The following is a 19,115-nucleotide window of genomic DNA, read 5'->3' as shown; positions in this document are numbered from 1 at the left end:
TTGTCATCCACGTTTTCTGGTACAACCCTACACTTGTGTATTTGTCGTCGTTCACTTGATGATCAGTTAATTAATTTATTACAGGTATAAATAGTGGTAGCACCACTCCGGATACCTGACGAAGGTTCCCATTTGGCATTTATTGTGTCTGGGGTAATTGTTCAATCTAAATCCAGATTTGAAGTGAGGTGAAATGTGTGTTATGTTATATACACGTGACAGCCCAGCAAGAGATGAATGATCAGTTGATTTACTTTTTTTGTAAATCAGCGGATCGTTCGTAGGCATCAAAGGATTAACAGAAAATACTTTGATTGATTAATCACTGTTATCTTGCATGGTGGATATGTCAAAAGTGAGTGTTTACATGTCTAGGTTTACTAAAACAAAGGGAATACACTCATATCCTTGCGTGAAGTGCCGATGTAAAAATAACATACTTTGTTCAAAGGGTTAACAGATAATACGTTGATTAATTGCTCATTGTTATCTAACTCAATTAATTTTTTTAGGACCCGTGGACATTATGAAAATAGTTGTCACGTGGGCTTTCTCAGCCGACCTTTGAGACATGACACCTATGTGAAACACCTGAAACAATCTAAGTGATCAGTTGAGAAACGAACACGGGTTATAATATCCCGAAACGATATATATTTTAAAATATTTGATTGTTACAGAGACATGTGACATCGAATACGTTTCTATGTACAGCTGCAGACGTTTGGGATATTGTTCCTTCGTGTGGATATTCACGGACACATTCCTTGAACAAGGAAGCTGCCTAAAATTATACACATAAATTTGTAAGGTTGTAATTATGATGTTCGCATTTTGTTTTCCTTCATTTGCAGTAGTATTGGACAGATTCAATCTTGTTCCTCTACGTCATGGTTGGGAAATTCTTCGATGCGCGATAGACGTTGTTTTCACAAGTCTAATTTTTTTTGTAAGCGTGTATATGTTACAGTAAATTTGTAAAATGTGATTCTCTCAGGCAATTTATAAAAATGTGTAAATATTTCAGTCATTTTGACTGAAAAATCTGTCCATTTCTTCAACAGATTGACCAAAATTGATTAGGACGATCAATAGGGCCTAAAAACATCACAATAGATTATTAAGTAGGATTAGAAACCAAACAATATAGAAATGTACTTTTCAGCGTAATATTTTCAGTCTCTTGGTGATGATATTAAACATAAAAGCGTTTGGAATTGGTTGTCATAATAATACAGTTGGACATATTTTTCAGTCAAATTGTAAAATAACTGAATATTCAGGCGTTTAATCAATTCCCTAAGTGATAATTTTGCACATTTTGACTGTAAAAATATAAACACGATAAAATAAGCAATGCTCAGGAGAAATATTTACATTGTGTTGCAAGTCAAAATAGTGTACACGAAAATCGCACAATTACCAAGCAAGTGACTTATCAAAACTTCGTCACCATTACCGAAGCTACCCACAAAGATGCGTAAATTTCCTTATTATCTCCAAAACTGTATTTCATTTTGTTGTTCAATGTGACCATACGCCTTTATACTATCAATAAAAGTGACAAATGCGCTTACGAATTGCGCCTCACAGGTTGCGAACTAGTCTAGGTTTCTGCTATATCAGCTGGGTAGTCACGGGAAAAAACAATAACAAAGGCAACAAGCAGTCCCGGGGAATTGCTTTAGATCAGCAACCCTTTAACAGAGTGTGCACCAGCGTACAGAATACATAGACCATGGTTAACTCCACTCAGACGCCAATCTTTACTCGTAGAAACATTAAATTCCTGACAAATACACTCATATGCCCACCTATTGTACGGATTATTTGAGGAATTCCATGCTCGATCCTGCGGTAATGGAGCACTAATTTCTTTAAGTAAACGTCTAATCTGATAGTACACATGAAATGATAAAACAGACTTATTTAGTTCAAATCCGGGGGCATAAAGAGATACACCACATCCTGTTGTTGCACACCATATGGCAAAGTTTAACTGGTTTTGCCAAAATTGCACTGGATTGTGGAACCAATCATGCACCATTTTATCGCTAGTTGCCGTGACCCTGTATTTTTCAAAGATAACAGGGAATTTAACAAAAAACTTCGCACCAGAGGCTCTTACTAAAATAGACTGATTTGCAATGTAAGTTGATTTCATATTTAAGTTATGATATTGTATCTTTGTATATTTAATATGTATGATACACTCCCGGGAATAACGAATGGCCAGTCTATTCAACTGCTTCATACTATCGATAACTCGGCTGGGCAACTTGAAGTCGCTCTCTGCGATGTAACGTATTACCCAAGGTGGACCAATGTAAGTTTTGCGAGAAGAAATAATGAGTTATTACTAATTGAAACCAATAGTAGAATCAAACCCATCATTATACCTGATGGGTATTACAGCGTATGCTCACTCAATGATGAAATTTTCTAAGCCTTTGGGAGCTAGTCTCACACAAAATGAGTCGAATGGGATGCTGATTTTAAACACTAGAGAAAAGGATGAAATTCTTATCCCGAACATAGCAGCTACACTTGGGTTTAGAAGAGGAAAAGTATCACCCATGAAAAATTGCATGGAATTAAGTTACCCGATATAGTTCCCTATAAAGAGTTGTGCATCCATCTTGATCAGATCAGTACAACGGATAATATTCAACTCGAAAGTCCTTCAACAGAGCTATTCCAGTCAAAGATGGAAAATATAATAGCGGTAGAACAGAATCTTTCTCATCATTACAATATAAAAAGTTAAAGCGGGGTATTATTTCTGTCGTCCAGCATTAAAAAATGTTATTTCAAATTTGGTTACTGAATTCTATGATATAAAACATAGCATTCAGCTATACCTGATCTTTCTACACTTATTATTGAAGTCTTGTTTGGGGATGTACCAGAAGATGCCTTCGAGTTATTACCAGGCCTATCAATTAAATGGCTCAAGAAACATGAGCTTCAACGTTGTAGTATTATTTATATGGGAGTATCACCCGTTGCAACCCTTGAGGGGGTCCAAGTTAATAAAGGTGAAAGCATTTCACTTACTAAGATATTTATGCCGTATAATATACATTTAATAATGTTGATGTATACTCTCAAAACATTTAAGCAAGATCAATTAAAGACTATCATATGATATAATAATATACATTATGGGTTTATATCTGATGCTCGATGAAGTATCTGAAAAGATGGATACTGTTATGGATTTCAATTACATCAAATAAGCGACATAAAACATCGAATAGAGAAGGAGAGGGAGAGGGAGATGAGATTGGATCGTATAAAAAGTATCGCAGAGCTGTGAATGCTCTCAAAGGAGTTGACACTGCGCTTGTAACAGCTGGCATGGGACTTGGCGTAGCCGGTGTTGGTTTATTATCAACTATAATCGCCGCGCCTATCGTACTTGGTATGGAAGTAGCAGCCGGAGTCTCAGGACTGGCAGGAATAGCGATAAAATTTATTTCTCATAAGTTGCAAAAGCAAGCATTAAAACATGATAATATTCGGATCCTCGCCGAAGCAAAGTTGAACAGCATTGAGGATCATATTTCAACAGCACTGGCTGATTGTAAGATATCCGAGGAGGAGTTTCGGAACTTTTGCAATCAACCGTTAATGATTATTACGATGTCTTAATAGAAGGCAAAAACATGTTACTCCCATTGGCCGTGACAATTCCAAGTTTACAATAGATAGTAAAAGAATATTGTGGCTGCCTGGCTCTCCTGATACTGATCTTAGGAATTCTCACACTCTGCACAGCGAATCACGGCACCTTAGACGACTGGGCCACCTGTGCCCCCGTACAGTTTTAGAGAATTACGAGGTCTTGACAAGGCAATGCAAACGATGCGGGGATCACTCATGAATAATATAGCCAAGATGGATGAACTCGACATGCATATACGTAGCTTATGAGAAAACAAAACTTACACAGGCAGATGATGAATTCAGTAGCCGCCATGTTGCAGAAAGATTCCGTAACTTAGAAGACGAAAGATCAGCCCACTTGGAAGCAGCTTCCACTATAGTCTGGAAGTTAATTTAAGGTACTGACGTTTACTACAATATCTGAAAAACTATTGGACCTACTCCAGTCAAAGCTTGTATAAGATTATTAAACAGTCATACATAACTGGATATTACATTTAAAGACAATCGGTGCATGAATAAAAAATCTGTCTATTTAGCTATCACTATATTTCATCAACAACCAGACCTGTTCGTCACGGGTGGAACGAGCATTCATTGTTACAGCCATCTGCATCATGCTACCCTTGCGTCACAGGGCCATATGACACAGTTGAACCAATCAACTCAACTCGAAAGGTTGCACGGGAATCACGCACGCACGAATACGGTGTTAGCGTTGTGCGTCTCAAGCAGTTATTAAATAATATTTATCCAATTATTTTTGCATTCTTTTTCAGGTCAGTGTTATTGACTTGACTGTATCATTCCTTGCCATATTATTATATTTCCTGCATCATGTTATTAAGTGTAATATATCATACGTAATTATTCATTTAGACAAATTATTATTTTATGGTTTCGAAGAAAATATTTTAATATTTTCGTAGATGATTCGAGACTTTCGGGGCTGTTTCGGGTGAAAGGGAATCAAATTCTGAGCCAAGAATTGCACAAAGTGGACAAGATCCAATTACATCATGTACTACAAAGCACGAACCTGAAATTCGTAGACGATTCCTAGAAATTCTTTGATAAAGAAATTTTTTCTAACAAATCCCACGAACTACAAGAATGTTTGGGAATCAAATAAGATATATTTAAGATTCTAAAGAAATGATTCAGAATATGTACGAATATGTAAGAATTCATATCTTTGGTAATTCGGGCTATCACATGTCGTAGTGAAACAGGTATATGTATTGCACTATTCTTGGTCCCACGAAATGCCCTCGTCGTCGGAGTCTGTGCTGTCACCTAAATGAACAACAACAGGCTGGACAGTATCTGGTCGGAAAAAGTCTTGTTTCCAATACTCTTTCTCAACTTTGATAACATGTTGGACACAGTTTGCCCAACGTACATCTGTAATTTCTCCCATCCCTTTCAAGCGTTGGCAAGCTTGAAGGTCTTATTTTGCCGTGCGACCATATTTTTCAAATCACCCCAGATTAGTTCGATGGGATTCAAGTCATAATGGTAAGGAGGAAGTCTAAGCACTTCGTGACCATGTTCTCTCAACATGTTGTCAATCAAATAAGAGGGCGGGGGTTTGTTCTGAAGTTGGCAGTAGTCAGTCTTTTTGGTTTTCGTGGGCCGAGCAATACGGTTGTTGTCCAACCACTGACATATCTCACCTTTGGTGGAATTTGAGGTTGGACAACAGTTAATAGGATCTCGACAACTGTGATAGGGAGCATTGTCCATAACCGCCAAGAATTTATCAGGCAGTGCTAAGAGGAGCTGCTCCTCAACATACGCAGTGAAAACCTGACTATTCATCTCGGTATGGTAGTCTCTGCCATCTGTAGATCTGGATCTGAACACTAGATCACACCCAGGGAGGAAACCTCTGTGGGAGGATGCATGGAGGACAATCAGGTGCTCCCCTTTACCAGGGGGATCTTGCGCTGTGGCGCTCTGGTATCTGCGTGAGACCGTAAGCCGCTGTGTGGCAGGTGTCCAAATAGACAGGCTCATAGCCTTCTTCTCTTTTCTTTTTAATTGTGTGCAAATAATTGATACGCAATGAATGATATCTGGTCGTTCACACATTGCTAGTTTCGACCCTTTCGTCTTTTTGTACTGATATCCAAATTTGGAAAGGAGTTTACAAATGGTCCATTTGGAAATATCTAAGTCATGCTCTGTAAGGAGAATTTGTTTTAGTTTTAGTGTTGAAATAAATTCATTTTCTCGTGTTAACCGCCGAATCACGTCCCTGACAACTTTCTTATCAAAGGAATCTAACTTTAATTACCTATCCTGTTTTGAGATGCCCCCTAAGGGATGTGCAGGGAAGCATGTGTTTTTATGAGAGTTCAAAATCTTTACTACGGTTTGTTTGGGAAGCTGTAACGCATGAATTGTTCTTTTCATGTACTTTGAAATGTCAAAGAAGGGCGAACGTCTTTAACTTTCAGCCTTAAAGTATTCAAATATTTTAACAACGAAACCTTTCGCATCAGAGGAAAGATGCTTGCGCTGAGACATCATGAAATCTAATGCTAACACCGTATTCGTGCGTGCATGATTCCCGTGCAACCTTTCGAGTTGAATTGATTGGTTCAACTGTGTCATATGGCCCTGTGACGCAGGGGTAGCATTATGCAGATGGCTGTTACAATGAATGCTCATTCCAACCGTGACGAACAGGTCTGGTTGTTGATGAAATATAGTGATAGCTAAATAGACAGATTTTTTATTCATGCACCGATTGTCTTTAAATGTAATATCCAGTTATGTATGACTGTTTAATAATCTCATACCAACTTTGACTGGAGTAGGTCCAATAGTTTTTCAGATATTGTAGTAAACGTTGGTACCTTAAATTAACTTCCAGACTATAATAGAGAAGCACTTAGTTCACAAATCAGTCGAAATAAAGAAACTAATGATCAAGTCCTCAATGATGATACTACACTGGCCGAAAAAATTAAAACATTGTTCAGAGAACAGGGGATAACCATTAGCAGTATTTTAACCCCAATTGGATTTATCATATCAACTTTGGCTCTCGCGTTAACTGAATGTGATGGTACAGGCGGCGGCACACAACCTAGTGATAAGGATGGTGTAAAAGAGTGGATAAAAAAGTATTTAAAAGCATTAGGAGAAGCACTAGCAGAGCTCGCTGGGAAAGCCGCTTCTGCACTTCCTGGTATAATAGGGACTCTTGAATTTATAAGCCAAGACCCCCACTTGGCTTAGTCAAAACTTGTTGTTTGTAGCTGCTAAAGACTATTTATCCAAATCATGAATAAACCCACTGTTACTCCACCTACTATTAGCGCTGTTTTTTCATCATTATGTTGTTGATGAGTTTCATATTACTTGGAGACATGTATTTAGATGCAGCATTCTGTAATACATCTCGATAACGCTTTATAGAAGATGGTATGTCAACTGGTGAAGAAACAGAATCCTCTACATTTGCAACAAACTGATTTTGCGCATCAAGCGCTGTCCTAGAACCAATTATTCCTGTTCATGTTTGCGACTGTGCGCCAAAGATTGCCCATACATAAGTTCTTATTGATTCATTAACTCATACAACTCCTGGGTAAGTAAAAATTTTATCTGTTTTATCATTAAGAAATTCATTCCAAGCATTTGCAGCAGCATTTTGTTGCCCAAACTTTGTAACAACATAAGCTAAACCACTCTAAAAGCTCATAAGATCTCCTCTCCAATGGTTACTTGAAAGTTCCCAGCCATGATTAAGCATATGCATTCTTACAAAAAGATTGTTTTTCTGTAACAACTTAAATTGATTGAATTGTGGATGAGTTTCTGTAACTAAATCATCACTTTCTTCTTTAAAAGTTTTTCTGCCAGTGTACAGGGTACCAAGACCATGGTCAAGTCTTTTAATACGCCAGCCTTAAGAAGTAGAAACATAAAATTCCTGGCAGATATGTTCATATGCCCACCTATTGTATGGATTATTTGATGCATTCCATGCTTGATCTTCTGGTAATGAGGCACTAATTTCTTTAAGTATGCGTCTAATCTGGTAGTAGACATGAAATGATATAACAGACTTATTTAGTTCAAATCCTGGGGATAAAGAGATACACCACATCCTGTTGTGGCACACCATATGGCAAAGTTTAACTGGTTTTGCTGAAATTGTTTTGGATTGTGGAACCAATCATCACTGTTTTATCGCTAGTTGCTGTGACCCTGTATTTTTCAAAGATATCAAGGAAACTAACAAAAATTTTACTAAAATCGACTGGTTTGTAATGTAGGATGGTTGCATATTTAAGTTATAACATAGTTTCTTTGTATATTTAATATGTATGTTACACTCCTGGAAATAACAAATGGTCAGTCTGTTCAACTGCTTCATGCTATGGATAACTCGGCGGGGCAACTTGAAGTTGCTCTCTGCGATATAACATATTACCCACGGTGGACCAATATAATTACTGAGAGGGGTAAGAATAAGTTATAACTAGATGAAGAACGTTGTACTATATCTGATGGGTATTACAGCGTATGCTCGCTTAATGATGAAATTTTTAAGCTAGTCTCACACTAAATGAGTCGAATGGGGTGCTGATTTTAAGCAGTGGAACACATTCTATAAAACTTGACAGGAACTTAGCAAATACACTTGGATTTATAAGAAGAGAAGTGGCACCCAACACAACAGTGCTTGGACTTAAATTACCCGATATAGTTCCCTATCAAGAGTTGTGCATCCATCAGATTAGTACAACGAATAATATTCAATGCAAAAGTCCTTCAACTCTGCTAAGAACTGTTCTAGTCAAAGATGAACAGAATCTTTCGCATCATTGCAGTATAAGAAGTTAAAGCAGGGTATTATTACTGAGCTCAAAATTTCTGTATTAGATGTACAAATAGGATATTATATACGGTATCATAAATAATGGTTGATTCTTCAGGTCCTAATACATTTCAATACATTTGCACTTTCCGATCTTGGAGACCCAGAAGGATTTGATAAACGCGGTATTGAGGGCAAGTTATATGCTTTACACTTGCAAGATAGTGTGTACAAGCGGAAAGAAGTTGTATTCACAGCACCTATTGTCCCAGCACCTAAACTAGCAGATTTGACGTTAGTGGACTCCATAAAAACACTTTAAACAATCTTGTTCACATCGATAAAAATAAATGGGCTATGCTCGAAATAAAAATTGAGTGGCGACTGAATATAGTCATTGCCCACCAAAGATAACGACGGGTAAGTCACACTAAGACGACGAATAGTGGGGTCATACTTGGGGCTTATATCCCCTCAAAATGAAAGAGGGTGTGTCGCTCTCCTGCCAGATGAACCAGGTCATATGTTATTGAGTTGCCCAGCATTAAAAGATCTCAGCTTAAATTTGGTTACTGAATTCAATGATGTATTGAATACACTACACACTACACTTATTATTGAATTCTTGTTTTGGGGATGCGCCAGAAGATGGCTTTGAGATATTACCGGGTCTAAGAATTAAATGGTTTAAAAGACATGAACACCAATGTTGTAGTATTATTATACAGGAAGGAACAGGTCTCATTACAACTCTTGAGGAGATCCAAGTTAGTAGGACGCGCATTTCGCTTACTAAGATATTCATGCCCTATAATATACACCTAACAAGGCTGATGCATACTCTCAAGGCATTGTCAGAAGATCAATTAAACACTCCAATATAATACAATAACATATATTATGGGTTTATATCCAGTGCTCAATGAAGCATCTGAAAAGATGGATACTGTTTATGGATTTCAATTACATCAAATAGTGAGTGAGTATTGGTTTTACGCCGCTTTTTAGCAATATTCCAGCAATATCACGGTGGGGGACACCAGAAATGGGCTTCACACAATGTACCCATGTCGGGAATCAACCCCAGGTCTTCGGCGTGACGAGCGAACGCTTTAACCCCTAGGCTATCCAACCGCCCCACATCAAATAGTGAGTGAAATATAACATCAAATAGAGAAGGAGGGTGATACTAGAATTAGATTATATAAAAAGTATCGCAGAGCTGTGAATGCTCTTGACAGAGTTGACATTGCACTTGTAGCAGCTAGCATGGTGCAGCCGGTGTTGGTTTATTATCAACTATAATTGCCACACCTATCATACTTGGCATGGAAGTAGCAGCCGGAGTCTCTGGACTGGAAGAAATATCTCTTAAATTTATTTCTCGTAAGTTTCAAAAGAAAGCATTAAAAGATGACTGTATTTGTGCATTGGCTGAAGCAAAGTTAACTGGCATTGAGGATCATATTTCTGTTTCGTTTCGTTTAGCGTTGTCAGAACTCACCAAATACAACGCAATGAAGCAGGAGATTCGATCAAATTCTTGTAAGACCAGTGGCATCAGTGAAGACGAGAAAAAAAGTTCCTAGAACAGGGTAGACAACAAGCGCACCAAGTATTCCGTGCCAAAACCAAAGAACTGGTTGGAGATTAAGTATTGTTTCCTTGATAATCATCTTGATCCATGAAGATCATGGGATCGCATCACATAATTTGCAGAAAAAAAGACCACTATAGAAGCTTTGTGGGTGTCTGGATCTGGTCCAGGTGGTAGTGGTCCAGAACTCCCATCATCTATACTACTCTATCTGGTAACAAAAAGTGTTCATTGTACATCTGGACTTATGTTGATATTTTTTTAATTAATTTTATTCAACATTTCACTCAATAATGTTTACATTAATAACAGCAAAATCATGCATCCCTCCGATACTTACATCTTCCATTTACCCCATTCCATAGGATCCACTTTACCATATACTGCAGCAGCAGAAACTCACATTAATCTCAGCAACCACAACTTTAGTTGTCAGATAATGGATACATATATCATAACTGCCAAACTTTGACTCATTAAAATGTGTAGTTAGTGTAGTGTAGTTTGACAATATATATATATATGTTAACATATTGTTCCATACGTGAAAAGTATCCCACAATACACCAAAGTGCTACCACATAACCCTGGTTATGATTATTATTTTAAATGACTATAATAAAACCTGCAATTAAATAACACAATAGTTTAAAATATTATTCCTGGTGAAATAATATCTTCAGATACTTTTTTTTTCTTATCATTGCATCAAAAATTCTATTCAGTAATATTTTGGGGTATTTTTTAACTTAATCACCGGTAGATTGGGAGAAAATCTGTGTACAGCTTATAGCTATTTCCGGCTTAATTTATGAGACAAATACAATCGGTAATCTTGTGCCAAAATCAGAGTCCACGGTATGATTCTGACTACATGTATATCATGAGCAAGTATTATGAATCACTATCAAATAGTGATGATACCAAGTGATCACAAAAAAGTGAGCGTATCCTGTCCTCACATGCAAAGTCAAGTCAGTTGTTCACCTGAAAAAACATTTAGAACATTTTGTACAACTACAAGTATAAATAGGGAATTGCATAACAAGAAATACGATTGAAATGGTTTCTCATTATGTCTTGAGATGTTTAACATTTTCATTGACAATTTCTTTTTACAGCGTTGGTCGTTCATCTGAACAACTGCTACAATAACAAGCGATATGATGTAGGTTTTTTTACCAAATTAGAAAATAGTTTGATGAAAGTGTAACATTTACAAAGGCCGACCCCAATCTACAAACAAATTTAAATTCTGGTAATCAAAGGTCCAGCTTATCTAAGATTAAATACAGTATATGGTGACCAAAAAAGTAAACTAGTTTTCCAACCTATCCAATTTGGTTTTATTACAATGCAGAGAAAGAAGATACTATTTTTTGTGAAATGGCTTTACTTTAGCAATATCTTGAACAAACATGGCAGAACGTTATGCACTCATTACAATTGCTCCATAGTCAGTATAGGTCACTTCTTCAAGACAACAGCGCTCTTCAGTTTGTGCTTTCCTGACAGTTTCTTTCTTAAAAGTTCTCTTTCTAGCTCTAGTTTCTTTTCTTCTTTGGCTTTAATATTTCTCAGTATTTTTTCCCTTAATTCCTTTTCTTGACACATCAGTTCTTCCTGCTTTCTTTTCTTAACTTCAGCTTTCCTCATTTCTTCCTCTAGTTTCCTTTTCCGCTCCATTTCCACCTGCTTCACTCTCTCACATTCTAGTTCTTTTTCCTTCCTCTCCAGATCCTCCTTAAATTTATCCTCCTGTAGAAAAGAAAACATTATATTCATTTACCTCTGACAAATACCTTAAAAGCTCTTTAACCAGAGTTCAGGGCTTCAGCTCACATCTTGTAGATTACATAAAAAAAGCATACTTTTCTGAACATTTTGTGATACCTTTCATTGCATAGCATCATGCTATGGTGCCTTTACTGATAATGATCACTTCAGTCTATTTCAAACAAGAAACTGATGAATAGCAACAATACTGAATAAAACAAATAAACATAATGAAACCAATGCAACAAAAATGTATTTTCCCATACTAACATTCTTGTTACTTCTCCTTTCTCTAAAGAACCTTGTCAATGTTTCCTCTGGCAAAAACCCAAACAATATTATATCCCTTTACCTTTGACACTTCATACTTCATTCTTCATAAATTGTTCTTCTTTGTAATTTATTTAAATTGGCATTGTTTACACTTTCCTCATCTACTGTACTTAGTCCTGTGGACCTGAAGGGAATTGATTGATGGCTTATGATTCAATGTGCTTATCCTCATGTGAAGTGTCCAGTGTATAGCACAGCCTTGACAGGCTCGCACTGACTGAACTTTTGGAGTCATATCAAACAATAACAAGAAGACAAGTCCTTCTATATCGCCCAATCCTTCTTAACCCTTGTGTATATCAAGGAGTGGAGGTTTTCCAGGTTATTTTTATTCAATTACTGTAATATGTTTACGAACTCTAGGAAATTAAACTGAATGTAGTTTCAGAAAGTCAAAATCAAACTGATGGGGAAAATGATGCAGACTAGTGAACTGTTTCATGGGTGAGGATGAACTGGCTAAGGTGACTCCTTCCCCACAAAAGAAGTGACATAGGCCAAACCTTCCCAGGGGTAGAACTGGCCAGGGGAAGGTTACACCTGAAGGCAAGTAGCATTCGAGGATGAGATCCTTTTTAGCCATGTTTTTAGCATACTTTACTTTAGGTCAGGAGAGCCAAAACTGGCTGATGAATGGCCATATATATACTCTCCAAAAAAAGTAGGGAAACAGGGACACATTCTTGCCAATGGTATTTAGAGTGTAGGAACTGGGAGAATCGCTGGTGTTCTGTTGAATGTCTTCAGATGTGTCCAGAGGTATCATGACAGATTTTGGGGTGGGTCTGTAATGATATAAGGCAGGATCACTGACACTGCCATAATGCTATTGCAAAACCCATTTTTAACAAGTCATCTAAACTCATTCATTTTTTTACGACACACACCTGTCTTCTTCATTGGTTGTTTGCACCCTTATAATACACCACCATCATGTTCTGGTGATTGTCATGTTACACCTAATCCTTTCTTTTTCTTATCAAGACAAGCAGGCCAACAAAAAAGCTCATATGACTTTCAGTGAGGTGAGCTAGAAACAAATCATACCTTAATCCTGTTGAAAAGCTCAGTCAACAAATGCAGCGACTCTAGTTTCCTCTTGGCCAGCAGCAATTTGCGTTCCTCCATGGCAATCTTTAGCTTCATGCGCTCCTCTTCCTCACAACGTCTTCTTTTCAAGTGTCTGTCTCGTCTTTGTTCTTCTCTTTCCTTTCTCCTTTCCTCTCTTATCTCCAACTTCTCCTGCTTTCTCCTTTCTCTTTCTCGTTCATCATGGATTTTCTTTTGTCTAAATGAGCAAAACAAGAACAGAAAGTATATATTTATGATGAAGCATTTGTTTTGTGTCCAGAACTAGCTCTCATGGTATAATGACAGCATTAAAAGTCAGCAAAGGTATGTAGCAGATAATGCTAACTATCTCCCACCACTAAGTGGTAGAAGCACATAGGAATGGGTGCTGTCTGTCCGCCCCTTCCGTATCTGCATCCATCCACCACGTTTCATATCCGAAGCATAACTCAGAAACGGTTACCGGTAAATATTTTATTATGAAACTTTGCATATGTATCAAACACTTGCTGAAATGGTGACTTCTGAATGTCTGGTATTTCAAAAACAAACATTTTTTTCTGTTTCCTTGGCAAGAAACCAGACGTAGACTCAAACATGTGCTTAATATCGTTTCTGGAGCATAAGTCGAAAACTGTTTAATATTTTATTATGGAACTGTGCATATGTAACAAACACATGCTGAACTGGTACCTTTCGCTGTTTCCTTGGCAACAAGTTAGCCTTAACCCAAATACAGGTGTAGTGTAGTGTTCTTTTCTGAATCAACCTTTATACAGTGTAGATGCAAGATTTCCTAATGTTTCAAAGTATGAACTGTTAGTGAAATGACATGAAATCAAGTTAAAATTGTTACAATTGATTTAACTTATTATTATCCATGGTGGTCCAATGATTAAGACACTTTATTATTACACTAATGTTCTAAAGTTCAATTTCCACGTAATATTTATCAATTCTAAGATACGTGTATACAATGTTTACATGTTCTCAGTAACTTTCCAATACCTCGTGACCTTAACCTTCATGTACAATGTCAAAGCTCACAGGTCATGTCGCGACCTCTTCAAAGCTCATGCATTTCGAAGCACATGATCACCAGTGTGTATTGGACCTCCATGCTGCCAGCTATATTTGAACTATGTAAAGACACATGTGAGTACCTTTCCCTTTCATTGTTAGGTTTTATGTTTATTTCTGAACACCCTGAAATTGTATATATGCCAAAATATTAATTTAGTGCAAAATTGTTTAGATATTTCACACAACTGTTACATTATATTTGCAAATGTGTGCTTGGTAATTTTTCATAATTTCAATGTAGTCAATGTATTTATTGCTTCATTTGGATGTAATTTCGAATGTGTTAAATACTAGGAAAATTGGTAAATGTTTCTGAATTTACAGAAAGCTATTGTTTATTGTAGTTTTCTGAACCTCATCAACTTGTCGACGCTTCAACTTGTCACCAACTCGTCATCAACTGTCACCAATTGTTCCTAAAGCCATGGCTCTGACTATAAACTGTACTACGTTAAACGTCACGAAATAAACCCTGTTGATGCGAGTGTTAGTTTTGTCGTCTTGCATCCACATACAGTGTTCCCTTGCTATTGCGCTCTTCAATATAGCGCTAACTCAGTTATAGCATGGCTCCCAAAATTTACTAACATAAACTCAAGTTTTCGAATGACACGAAGTTTTCCCCACATCTCAGAAAACATTAGCAGCTGATCACCGGAAATACCAGTCAACAAATCCGAACAGAAGTACGCAATTTAATACTATTATTATAATATCTGGTTGTAAACAAATTGTTCATTGTTTATCTGGACTAATGTTTGCAATATATTTTATTAATTATATTCATGATTTCATTCAATAATTATAATAATGTTTACAATAATTTCTGCGAAATCATATGCGAAGTGATCAGTAGATCACACAATTCACCGTTATTTACAGCAACCACGGTCAGATTACCGCTATTGATGCCTTGAAACAGACTTAAGTTGCAAGAGAATGGATACACATATCATAAATACCTACCATGACTCGCTAAAAGTCATATTTGAGGCAATTTGACTGTTTAATGTCAACATAACGTTTTCGCAAGCGAAATACATGTAGCACGGGAAGTCCCAACGTTGACAGGTCAAACTGTTCCATACAGAAAAAGATATCCTGCATACCATCTGTACCAAAGTGCTATGCTCATGATTCTTATTATTATAAATATATATATCCTGGAAGCTGCAACTAAAATAACACTATATTGGAATATATTATTCCTGATAAAATAATAATTTCAGATACAAAAACTTACGACAAATAAATTGCATCAAAATTCTTTGAAGTTTCATTGGATGTTTTTTAACTGAATCACCGGTAGATTGGGAGGAAACATGTGCACAGCTGATTGCTATTTCCTGCTTAGTTTACGAGAATATACGCACAGAAATCCTAATCTCAGCATATAAAACAATGCCTTGGAGAGCAGGAAATACAATTTGAATGGTACATCATCATGTCTTGTAATGTTCTATGTCAAATTTAATACTTTATTGACCAAGTTTGTTATACCTGTTTATTCACCTGAATTCGCTGAAGGGATACAATGTGTTTTTTTGAAAGCGCATATTAATGCTCAATAAATCTTTTTTTTTACACTATGAATCATAAACAACTTCTATTCTAATCTTTTTTCAAACTCTGAAACGTGCAACGTAGATCGTGTTAGGTAGGCAGAGCATGTATACTATTTTGTTGGTCATCTACCACCCATGACTCATCAATCATTTGGACCCCGAAGGTAGCGTTGTAGCGATGGATCACTGTAACCATATTAACTGAAATTGTCATCCTATTTTGGATTTTTTACAAAAAGATCTAAGCAGGGTTGTCTGAGAACCATTATCATCATTACCTAAAGATGAGATGCACAAGGTATAATGTGAATGGTAAATAAATACACAAACCAGACTACTTTCTCTCAGTGGGTTTAACAAATTATTTAGAGCTCGCAATCAGGCCATTCACAAAAGATTCCAGTGAACTTGTCAAGATTGATGCCTTAATGTTTTTGTTCAGGAGTTACCCTCCCTCTCCATGCATATTAAATACTACATGAGCAAATCAAATTCTAGTGTGCCCCATGGCAGGGGATAATGATAACACTGTTTCCTTCTTGTAGTTGTCTTCATCATTATTCTCATTACAGGTATCCAATGTGTCTGTTAGCTCTCAAAAGAATTTGGATGTAACCATATCCCAGTATCATAATAACAGCTGAATAATAATTATAATAGTCATGGATAATGTATCCCATATCCATAAATTCCAGAAATGAATAATGTTTGAATCTTAAAAAACACTATATTACAGAACATTTACATCATAATCCAGAGTACCGCACAGTACAGAAGCTCAGCTGTATTCATAGGTGTAAAAATTATAGAGCAAGTACACTGAGCATAGCAACTTTGCAAATTTTAATATTTTAGGGCAGGCTTTTAAAAACTAGGCTAAATCGTCAGCCAAACAAAACAATTCACCACTGTGGTTAAAGCATAGAAAATGTGTTTCATGCTGCACAATTTCTACAATCAGGCCTGGGCCCAGCCTGCCAGCCTCGCCTCAGAATTTTTAATTGCGATTTCCCGCTTTCCTGTCTTCTCATCCAGGCATTTCATTGTGGAATAGCAGCACCTGAGGTGATTCGAGCACTAACAGTTTGATGTATGTCAAGCAAGCGAGCGTTCCCGTGTTTTTTCAGGACTGGCCTTTGCATTTGTTTGTGATGGGTGCCAACAGAAAGGCAGGTTAAGCTCACCTTTTTGCAAACATATGGTATCATCGCAACTAATAGTGATACATTGAATTATATAGTTGGATTCGTACTACAGACTCAGTAGATATGATATATCTTGTCATTATCGAAATTTAAAAATAAGCAGATTCATTGTCAAAAGAGTGATTAAGAGCAGGCGTGAGTACACACATGTGAATTCAAAAATAAATGAACAGACAGACTGATTGCAGTAAGGCTCATTGACAAAGATAAACCAACTAGTTCAAAGATTTATTATTCACTAAGCAATAACAGCTAAGCATAAGCATTGAGGATTTAACCCTCTGGATGCCATTTGGACATATATACACAAAATGCAGTTGCTGTGCCAGGGGGACATGTGTCCTTCTAAAACATGTTAAAAGAATTGAAACTAATTCGGGGGGGGATTACCCCAAACATTGCAATAAATTGCAAAAAATAGTAAATTTCCAACACATTTGTGTCATTTCTACAATTCTACTGTCAGTAAATAATGCATATGGAGTTAGTCAAATTCCCCTTCTTTACACTTTCACCCAAATGTGCCACCATTGAAATTTTTTCAGTTTGAACAAATTGCACCAACTGATTACACATGTAAAGGAATGTTTGAAACCTTAAAAAATATTGGTTAAAATTTTAAAAAGGACAAAAAATCTACTGATCTATGTATTATTAAGCTTATGAAACCAAATAAAACCCAAGTTTATTGATGATGAATGGAGTGTATTTTGGTGTACATGTCCAAGGCATTGTTTTTTCACATTGAGTCCAAAAGCATATTAAAAGACATTCAAACAGTTATACACACCTACTGACATCTGTTAAAAACAGTCTGTGTGAAACATTGCCACTTGTCATATTGAAAATAAAACTTGGATGTTCCATTAATGCTTCTTAAACTTCAAATTCTGCAAAACCACAGACAAGGTATCGCAAATTCTTGGACAAAACTTTACACTAAATGGTGACCTAAGTAAAAGGTCGCTTTGCGGTACTTTTCAAGAGAGAGAAAAGCAGAATGCATTGTTTGAAACAAAAATGACATTATATGCTAGTCATGTAGTCATCGTAAAACACATAGCTGGACGATGTAATCACCAACATAATTATAGCAAATTAATACATCATGAAATATGCAATTCATTCTTTAAATGTTGACTTATTGTTTTTATAAACAGGCCCTTATATAATCGGCCCTTGGTGAAACAACAACATCCAAGCTTCTTTGACAGGATGCATGCATGATGTCGGTGAACTCGGCAATGATTATGATTCGAGTGTCAGACATATATCCATGCATAGACCATCTTGAATCCGATTCCAATGAACCAGACAATCAGCAGTAAGTAACATTATGCATTGTCATGTCCAAAGGTCACATCTTAATTTCCTTCAAAATAAAAGTTGCCACATGACCATTGATACCGTGTTATGCCTGGTCTGAAAACTTTCCTTCATTAAATTGAAAATATTGTTATATTTTCTATAAATTTAAGACTGGAATGTCTCTGGAATTGAACTCATTTGGAACATGAGAATAAAGACAAACTACCTCAATGCATCTACTGCTTGTTCTTGACAGAGAGAAAGAGCTGTCCGGCATCAAGTGACCACTCCTGTTGACAGGCAGGGGGGGGAGGGAGTTAGGTATGTGTGAAATCCAGGTATCGATGCAGACATAGTACCGAGCCTAATGCGTGTAGCATGTAGCCTTCTTGTCAGAGGTGACACGCACTGGAGAGGTCGCAAGAAGGTGTCAATGGCACTTAGTACCAACATCTCGCAGAAAGTGGCTGGCGAAGATGGTGTTTGAATGTGTCTCTCGGAGGATCCAGGCCCGCAGCCTTGAATGCCTGGAGGATGATGGCTCAAAGCTAGAGGGTGATGGTGTTGTGGCTGACTTCCGCCTGTGATGTCTTCGATACTGGTATAAAGAAGCGGCGGCATTGTCTACGACGATCTTTAAAGCAGGGAATGAAACACTGCAGCACCCTCAC

The 19,115-nt window shown here is 36.9% G+C and overlaps 2 protein-coding genes across 2 annotated transcripts in view; both read right to left on the bottom strand.

The window, feature by feature from the left end:
- Positions 1 to 5,094: 5,094 nt before the first annotated feature.
- Positions 5,095 to 5,688, bottom strand: LOC125376114. Its single transcript, XM_048387748.1, has one exon. It carries the CDS (start codon positions 5,686 to 5,688, stop codon positions 5,095 to 5,097), a length of 594 nt encoding a protein of 197 aa, XP_048243705.1.
- A 4,660-nt stretch (positions 5,689 to 10,348) lies between these two features.
- LOC124151849 (A-kinase anchor protein 17A-like) overlaps positions 10,349 to 19,115 on the bottom strand; it is a 50,744-nt gene continuing 41,977 nt past the window's right edge. Inside the window, exons 3-4 of the mRNA XM_046524513.2 lie at positions 13,260 to 13,500; positions 10,349 to 11,861 (exon numbers count right to left, since the gene is read on the bottom strand). Of these exons, the coding sequence (XP_046380469.1) occupies positions 11,571 to 11,861; positions 13,260 to 13,500 (532 nt within the window). The 3' untranslated portion in view covers positions 10,349 to 11,570. The remainder of the gene's footprint in view (positions 11,862 to 13,259; positions 13,501 to 19,115) is intronic.

This window comes from Haliotis rufescens, unplaced genomic scaffold (genome assembly GCF_023055435.1).
Source record: "Haliotis rufescens isolate VD_foot unplaced genomic scaffold, xgHalRufe1.0.p SCAF_7, whole genome shotgun sequence".
Classification (NCBI taxonomy): domain Eukaryota; kingdom Metazoa; phylum Mollusca; class Gastropoda; order Lepetellida; family Haliotidae; genus Haliotis; species Haliotis rufescens.
Note: the sequence above shows the minus strand (reverse complement) of the source record. Positions and strands in the feature narration are given on the sequence as shown.

Coding starts and splice junctions, on each gene's coding strand:
- LOC125376114 (XM_048387748.1), bottom strand. CDS start 5,688: ATGAGCCTGTCTATTTGGACACCTGCCACACAGCGGCTTACGGTCTCA.